General features: G+C 54.3%; 1 protein-coding gene across 1 annotated transcript in view; it reads right to left on the bottom strand.

Moving 5' to 3' along the window:
- The window catches only part of CEP164 (centrosomal protein 164kDa), a 28,778-nt gene extending 21,091 nt beyond the window's left edge, over nucleotides 1–7,687 (bottom strand). Inside the window, exons 1-8 of the mRNA XM_010192999.1 lie at nucleotides 7,606–7,687; nucleotides 7,297–7,408; nucleotides 6,940–7,150; nucleotides 5,180–5,338; nucleotides 3,767–3,844; nucleotides 1,895–1,904; nucleotides 1,642–1,742; nucleotides 6–335 (exon numbers count right to left, since the gene is read on the bottom strand). Coding sequence (XP_010191301.1) covers nucleotides 6–335; nucleotides 1,642–1,742; nucleotides 1,895–1,904; nucleotides 3,767–3,844; nucleotides 5,180–5,338; nucleotides 6,940–7,150; nucleotides 7,297–7,408; nucleotides 7,606–7,687 — 1,083 coding nt within the window. The remainder of the gene's footprint in view (nucleotides 1–5; nucleotides 336–1,641; nucleotides 1,743–1,894; nucleotides 1,905–3,766; nucleotides 3,845–5,179; nucleotides 5,339–6,939; nucleotides 7,151–7,296; nucleotides 7,409–7,605) is intronic.
- Between the last annotated feature and the right edge of the window lie 1,033 nt (nucleotides 7,688–8,720).

Genomic DNA, 8,720 nt, shown 5'->3' with positions numbered 1-8,720 from the left:
CCAGCCAGGCTCGCCAGCTCGTCCTCCTCGGCAGCGGGGGCTGCGGCCCCAGGCTGCCCAGCACCGCTGGGCACATCTGTCCCTGCTGCGCTCCTTTCCCCCACAGGCTGCGGCACCTCCTCGGCTGCAGAGACGTCACCTTCCACCGCAGCACCCTGCTGGGCCAGGACTTCATTCCCAGCAAGTGCCCCATTGGGCTCCTCCTTGCTCTGGCCAGACAGGCTGCTGTCAGCATCCCCAGGAAGGACTTGGTCTGGAGTCGGAGGGCACGCAGCGTCAGAATCCAGGGAGAGCTCTTGCCCTTCTTCAGGGTATCTCGACTTTAGAGACTCATTCTAGGCAGCAAGTCAAACAATTACAGCTATAACATGCTGTACCCCTCACCGGGAGGATGCAGGAGTCAAAAATAGCATGGGCTCTCCTACAGCAAGCAGCAAAACCACAAAGCTTTGGGTGACTAAAGACCAGCTTGACTCCTTTTCATACAGCCTCTGTCAAAGACAACTCCATTAAGATCAACACACTTCTTTCTTGGGTTCAGACTTTTGTAATCTGTTGCTTTTTTAAACACAGTCTCTGTGGATGAGTTAGGGGTGGCTGCTGCAAGGCCCACCAGCCCTGGGAGCACCCTACGTGCTCTGCAGCATACCCGTTTACACTTCCACACTGGATCTGTGCAGCGAGACAGAGGTTTGCAAGGGACCACTGCCGGACATTTAACTTGAAGTTATACCCAGAGAGTGGGCAGGATGCAATGAGCCCACCTTCCAGCAGGACAGACTCGGGGGCAGGCGCTGGCTGATGCCACCCCTGAGCTCAGAGCAGGACCGTGACCAGTTAACACGCTGGGCAAACGGGAGAGTCCACTGGTCTAGGGAAAAACCATCCCAAATTAAGGCTCAGTCACCCAAAGGTTTGGCTCCCTCTCCCAGCAGCGGGGAGGCCCACAAAGCTCACAGAGTGCAGCAGCCAGGAGGGAGCAGGAAAAGGTTCCCTCATCAGTATGCAAACAAAACCGCTAGCACGTCCTACTTTCGCACTGTTTTATTAATGCTGCGGAGCCTTGTCAAACATTAGCTGCAGCCTGCGTACAGCGTGTACCGTACACAGAGCGCATATTTTAACGGGGTATTTTTATCAAAGTGCAACTGGAATGCTGTCAGCTTTAAACCCAGAGCTGCGGCAAACCAAAGAGCATCTCTCGGCACATCATTCGTCTGAGAGACCTTCTCAGGGCTGAGTGCGCCATCCATCACGCTGCCGAGGAGGACATAGCAATCTAATCACCGGCCACTTTCCACAGAGCTGCAGTCCAGACCCTCACCTGCAACTCACCGAGCAATAACCGAAAGCTTAGGGCCCCTCTCCAGTTCGGTGCTTGGTCAGCAGAGGTTACAAACAACACATTCACATTCTTTCTACCTTTGAGAGACAAAAACCTACTACACACAGACCGGCTTTGAAAGCTGCCATGCCCGCGCCTTGCTTCACACCTCTCTCCATGCGTGTAATGCCTGAACCAGCAAAGCGAGCGAGCCAAGCAAGCAGCGGATCCACACCACGCCACTGGAAGCTGCCTACTGCATGCAGAGCTCGGGCGACATCGGGAGAGCAGCACCGCGATGCCAGAGCCACCATCACCTCTCGCAGGCTACCAGCTTCCTCCTCGGGACTCCTCTGCGGCTGGAGATCCACTTCAGCGCCATCAGCGAACTGGCTGCCGCAGTTTGGCTCCTCTTGTTCTCCTAGCGGGTGGGTACCAGCCACTGGTAAAAACCTTCCCACCACCCCTCTGAGCAGGAAGTGACTCCCAAACACCAAACCTTGTGCTCTGCGTGCCTTGCTGCTGCTGCTGCTTTTCCTGCAGCCCGGCTCCACGAGCTGGCTGTGGTACCAGACTCGTCCTGCTCAGGACTCAGCTCTCAGCCACGCTCCCCCGGCACGGCAGAGCACAAGGCTGTGAACACAGCAGCCATCCTGCCCTTTCACTGATGTCTTCATTTCCTGGGAGCCAGCAGCACTGCTTCCTGCACACCCAGCTCCGCAGCAGGGCACAGGCTGTGTTGCACCGTGTTTATTCACAGAGACAGCTCCCTTTCACACCTCTCCATCTGGTACGCAGGCCTGGCACGGCAGTTTCCCATCACACGTAGCACCCCTGGACTCCCAGTGTTAAGCCAGCGACTGCCCTGTACAGAGGACAGAGTACTGCACCTCCCAGGCTGTGAGCACTGCACGGGGGATCACTTCTGCTGCCATGGGACGCTCTCCCCAGACACCCACAAATGCTGCCAGACCTTCTCCTCTTGGCGCCTGCCTCCGCTCTCACTCAAGATCCTGCTGTGTCAGCAAGTCACCAAACCCACGTGCTGATCTCCTTTGAACACAGGTATTCAACCCCGATCCCCAGGCTACCTGAAGCCAGCTTTTCCATCACCTCACCCCATTACTGCTTAGACGTCAGCCCTGTGGGGCTTGCTATACAAATCCTTCCTTCTCTCCATTTTGTAAGGAAGCTGGAGAACGGCTGGGGCTGCGGCTTGCTCACACCAACGCCTTTCTGCTGCCATCTCATGGCACCACAACGGAATTGTATCTTCCAGCGGGGCACCGAAGTCTCACCAGGACGAAGGTTTCACCCGTCTGGGTTAGCAGCACCCGGCTGCTGGGCAGCAATTGCCATTTCCTCATGGATTCCTGAAGCCCTGCCGCCACTGAAACGCCGAGACAGCTTTTGTTCCTGACACATTAACATTTCAGTGACAAATTGCTTGTTTGGAAATGAGAGTCGGGCCTTTCTTTCTCACATCCACTTTAGCATAAGCCTCTGCCCAGCACCGTGAATGGGTTCTCCAGCAAAGTGCTTTACAGCTTAATTCTTGTATGCTGTGAAAAGGATAAGGGAAATACTGTAAACCACTTTAAAAGAAATTAATTTGCCTTTCAGATACTGGAACAGAATTTTCAAAGCGGCAAGAAGGGATTAGTGTCAGCACAGACAGTGGGGCCAAATCAGCAGAGCTGCTTGCGGCGCACTTCCCATTGTGCCCTTGTCATCCCGAGCCTGCTCACTAAGAGAGCGCAGGCAGAGCGCGCACCCGCGGAGCAAGCGAAGCATCTGCACGAGGCCAGGCGCGCACCAGGCTCTGCATCTGAGCCTCGGCACCGGTCGGCAGCGCAGGAGAAAACAGCTTTGGGGTTGCCACAGGTCAGTGGCCACGGGAGGTCCACGGAAAAGCCTCCAAGAGATTCTCAGTTGCAGGAACGGCGTTTCCAGAGGAATTCTCCCCTCCTCTCCCCAGTGCCTCCACCACAGCTTCAGCTGAGGATGAGCCTTCCTTCCACACGCACTAAAACACGATGAGGAAGCAAACCGTGCCTCAAGCAGCCTTCCTTCCACCAGTGCGCCCCTCCGACCTGAGACCCTTTTCTGCTGTTCCTTGGAAGAGCCGATTTCCAGCTCACCCATCACACCTATACAGCTTTAAGTTTCTCTTTCTGCATCCAGAAAGAAACAAAGATCCACACTGGGCAAAGATGCTGAATCCTCAAACCAAACTGCAAGCATTCTTCTTCAAGCACAAACCTGCCTTCAACACCCACACTGCTGTCGCCTGCAGACCTCATCTGGCTTCTCATACACTCCCTCAGCCCCACTCCGGGTTGGTGCTGCTCCCAAGGGACACAAAAGTCATCCCTCAGGCACCTCTCCTGGCTGGCACTGCCACAGCTCCTCTTCTGCCCGTCTCCCATCGCCCGCTCTTACCTCGGAGTCCAAGCTGATGCCCAAGGTGTTGATGTCCACGCCCAGCTTTTTGAGCAGTTCTGCTGTCCCGTGGAGACTCTAAAGGTATTAAAAAAGGAAACGGCCAACAGTGAGTGGTGACCTCTGCAGACCCACAGGAGGAACGGGGGCTCCTCATCAGCAAAGTAAGGCAGCAGAGCCACGGCAATACACCAGGGCAATACGCCTACTGCCATTTCGTTTCAGAAATACATCACAGCAGACATTGATTTATAGGGAGCACAAGGAGAAAACAGGATGAGATGCTTTTTGGCCACCAACCACACAGAGCAAACACAGCACAAATTAAGGCCCAGGGTCAAACAGGACAGCCACGGTCAATCAGCCAGCGCTGGGGGAGCATCACAGCTCTTCACTCCTTGCGGCTACATGCACTGCGGTCACTGACACACCAAGAGCCAAGGCTCACAGCCTACCTCATTCTCACTTTCGTCCTCTTCCTTCCTCCCTTGATCTCGAGCCGCTGTGTTCAAGGAGCTCTTCTCTTCACAGACCAAGCCCAGCAACTTCTTGGCCGGGCTGATGGCCTTACAGGGCTCTGCAGGCTGCGAAGGTGGGAAGAAAGGGCAGTGAGAAAGAGGAGATGCAAACCCACCCAGGCACACGGACTGGGACACTGCCCGGGAAGCTGCTGAACTCTGAGAAGGTGCTCGGGGTTGCACTGCTGCCCTCCCTCTGCAGATGACACACTCTTTACGGGGCCACACTTCCCCTTACACCAAAGGAGCTCCCATCCTAAAGAAGCACATCTGCAAAACCCGCCTGTGCCTCAAAACAAGGGCTCGGTCGAGACAAAACAGTGTTTGAAGTCACCAGTGACAAGACCTACACGAGGAAAGCCTTCAGGGTTGATTTGTGTACTGTTTTGCACGTGTATGCTTGTGTCTTCCTTTAAGATTGCTTTGTTACCACTTAATGCGTTTGTTTTGTTGACCCAAAGGTCACATCCTATGAATAATCATTTGGCTTGATTGTAAATCTTACATTCATCCAGAAAACGGTTTAATTTTTTCATCTCGGCAGATAATAGTCGAGTGAATATTTTATTTATTAGATTACATTATGTGTACTGTACGACACGCTTCATTTGGACACAAATCAAAATGAACTTAACAGACTTTCCCCTCCCAGCAGTAATGGAAGCAATTCTCTTTAAATCTGCTAAACACAGCAGAAGAGAGGTCACCACAAATCTAGCACTGGGATGCCTGGAAATAGGAAAAAGAAAGAAAGAGAGTGCAAGAGAGTAGGGAAGCAGGATTTTTCTAACAGTCAAGAGTATCTTAAAATCGATGGGAGATCACAAATAGTTCTGTTTAAGCTGCCCTGCCTGTGATCTGCTGCAGTTTGCTCCCCGAGAAGACAGAGCCGTACCTGCACTCCTGCTCTGGAGACAAGGCTGGAGTCCAGCGAGCTGCCCAGCTCCAGGTTCAGCGACCCTTGAAGGATGCCAGCGGGAGATGGCGAAAATCCGCGCAGCGGAGCCAGGGGCCCCACGGGCACCTGGATGGGTGGTAGCAGGGTGTCCAAGACCTGGGGGGAGCAGAAGGGACGCACGTGAGACACGAGGAATACTGGTTTGGTTTGCTCGCGTTTTGCCTTCCAAACACCCACCTGAATCGGCGATTTGCCTCACAGCAGTGAGGCGGTTCAGAAAACCAATGGGCGTTACTCCAAAACTGAAGCAGGAGACCCCCACATATTTGAGCGCACCCCCACGCAGCACCCTCCAGGAGAGGCTCCTACCCACCACCACAGCCCCGAGGCAACCCGGGCAGCTTCACCTCTGTCTGCTCTGCCACCCTGTGCAGCGCGAAATGAGCGAAGCAGAAACCACTGATGGCCGGAAGCCTGCACAAGCTGCAATCACCACCTCTTTTTAGACCGAAAGCCGGGCTGCTTCCTCACCTCACATCAGGGGGGAAGGCCAGAAGCAGCAGACAGCAGCTCCTGAACACCCCTCGCCGTTTCAGAGCCCTGGGAGCCATCCAGCACCCTCACCCCTGAGCAACGCGCCCTTGACATCAAGCTGTCTTCACCCAGGAGTGCGACTGCTCCCTCTGACTTGGTGTCACTCCCCGCTCAAGCAGTGTCACCCGTCAGACACCGCACAGGTTACGCTAGAAGCAAACTGCGCTAGGATTTGCTCTGCAGCTCGCAGGCACAGCAAGCCCTGCTGCTTCAGCAGAGCATGTGGGTACATCCAGAAATCACAGCTCCTGCGCTCTGTCTGTGCAAGACCGTAGATGGAGACAGCTATTTCACACTGAGGGATGGGGAGAGGGAGATGAATACGCACTGATCCTTCTTCCACCGAGTCGCTGCCACAGCAACGATAACAGAATAAATCACACATTCTGCAGGAAATAATTAGATAAGCCCAGATGGCCATTAACTGCATGCACAGAGCAGAGGACGTGAGCTGTCCTTCGGCAAAGATAAACTCACTTCCACCGGGCTAATTAAAACTTCCAGGATAATCTGCAGTTTATCTGATATTTATAGTCATACTTCTTAGCAGCTACCTGAGCACGATCTGGTGGAGCCACAGCTGGGTACCAGCAACCACAGAGCCGAGCAATTCGTTAACATTAATATACAGTGACCTTTCAGGTTCTGTTTCCTTCAGAACAGGAGATTTGGTAAGTTCTCATTAAATTGAGGCAATTACTTATGGTCAATGACAAACCAACCTGGAACCCTCTTCCCGGTGAAGGGCAGGACCCTGTTATAGGCAGCAGAGGGAAAAGTCTGGGCAAAACAGAGCCAAATGGCCCAGCTATTCACAGAGGAAGAGAAAGCGACATTTCTAGGTGCGCCCATCACCAAAGCAGGCTAACCCTGCACATCTACACCCGTGTTCGGTGTCCAGATACCACAGGAACGCGTGCATGGACACTGCGTGAACACCACTTGTCCTCTCCACGGAAGGCAATCTGCACCACCCTTTGTGGGTTTTGTGACCCCATTTCTAACAGATTTCATCCAACTCAACCCTGCTGGATGGGATCCCTTGTCAGGGATGACTCTTTCAATCCCCAAAGCAGCAACCAGCACAGATCCCCCAGTTCAGAGCCACTGGTGCATCCTCCACCCAGCCCTCTCGCTCCTCCCCAGCGGTGGAGCCTACTCACAGTGGGCTGCTTCAGTGACTGCTTCTCCTTCTTGTCTTTCTTTTTCTTCTCTTTCTTCTTCTTCTTCTCTTTCTTTTTCAAGCTGGCGCGCGCCAGCAGCTTCTCTCGCTCCTGCATGACAAGCTCTCGGTAGTGCTCATCGCAGGGGTGGTCCCACGTGGACTGGCCGTTAACAAAGTTGAAGTAGTAGATATCGCCACTGGTGTCCTGGCTGCACGGCAAAAGGAAAGCACGAGAAGATGACAGCCCTTGCCCACGCACAGGACGCACATCTGCTGCGCCATCACCCTCACCAGCCGGTGCCCGCTCTGCCAGCCACACGGGCAGCACGCAGCAGGGGAAGGGCAGGGCTCTCACCAGGGCCTCCACTCGGGTGGTAACGGGGCCACGATGCCTTCTCTGGCCAGCCATAGCAGCTCCGGCTCCTTCTCAGGGTCAATCCCGATCTCCCGTGCAAAATCCTGGACTTCTAGGAAAACAGAAGAGGAGCCCGTGTTGGCATTACACACCAGGCACTACACAGCAGCTCCAGTCTCCTTGGCTAAAGCAGTGGGCACACCGGGAAACCCTGATCCTGAGAGGAAGCTGCCAATGTGGCCCTGTGGAAGCAAGGACATCCAAGCACACTGGTAGAGCAGGGAGGTGGACTGGGCAGGCATCGGTTACCTTGCTCGGTGGGAACGTACGTCTCATTGACAGCTTCTTCCAGGATGACCTGGTCACCGATGCACAGCACCTTGTTTGCCATGGCTCCCAGCACCTGGGGAAGCAACACAGAACCACAAAGATTAAACATATCGGATAGAAATAAAGCCCCCTCATGACACTGCACATGGCAGAGCCCTGTGGGAAATGCAGCACTGGGGCTGTGGAGGGGAACGAGGTGCGCTGGGACTGCCAAGTGTGGGTGAGCAAAGGCAGCCAGAACCGAGGGTAGAAGCAGGAGGAGGCTGCAGCTCAAGGTGAATTAACAGCTCAAGGGAAAGGGAAGCAATATTACATTTGCAAGCCTGTCTCCTCATCTCCCCAACCAAAGGTAGAGGCTGCTGGCCCTTGGTTTTGCTTTACACTGTGTTCATTTGCCCCCCAGCCAGCTGTGCACTGCTCGGGTCCAACGTGCAGGCACACCAGGAACGCTCTGCTCCACGTCCAACACCCACCCTGAGGCCAAGGGGAGGAAGCTGCCCTGGCCACAACACCCACAGCCCAAGCCACCCCAAAAAGAAGGGAAACGTGCAGTGGGACAGAGCTCTCTGCTCTACTTAAAGAGTGCTTTCACTGCACACAGCAAATCCGAATCAAAGACCTCCCGCACACGCTTCACAGGGACCGTGCAAACAGCGAGCAGAGCTGAGGCAGCACAGAAGTTGCAATCAGACCCCCCAGGCTTTCAAGCTTCTACAGAGAAGATGAGCGCTTGCCTCAAGCACTTTTTAAACAGGCAAAAAATAAGCTGAAATGAGGCAGGGAAAGTGAGAGCAGTTTCCCCAGAGCACAGCCCAGCTCTGAGGGGATGGTCCCTGTGGTCCCCCTGGTCCCTGGGTGAACCAGCACTGCCCAGGGACAAGCAGCTTCTTGCAGCACCCCACTCGCCTTGGCCCCTTTCCCCTTCCCAGAGGGCATTTCAGAAACTCTAAAAGGATCCTAACTTAACATATCTCTTTAAAATGCTGGAGCTTTGCTTCCCTGTGTAACTCAAAGGCTGCAGGCACCGACTGATGGTAACTTCTTGATGTAAATGGTGGATGAACCCCAACCTCTCTGGGCAGCCTGGGCCATGC

Source organism: Mesitornis unicolor, unplaced genomic scaffold (assembly GCF_000695765.1).
Source record: "Mesitornis unicolor isolate BGI_N332 unplaced genomic scaffold, ASM69576v1 scaffold32669, whole genome shotgun sequence".
In the NCBI taxonomy this organism is placed as follows: Eukaryota; Metazoa; Chordata; class Aves; order Mesitornithiformes; family Mesitornithidae; genus Mesitornis; species Mesitornis unicolor.
The sequence above is the reverse complement of the archived record's forward strand: the minus strand, read 5'-3'. Positions and strand labels throughout refer to the sequence as shown.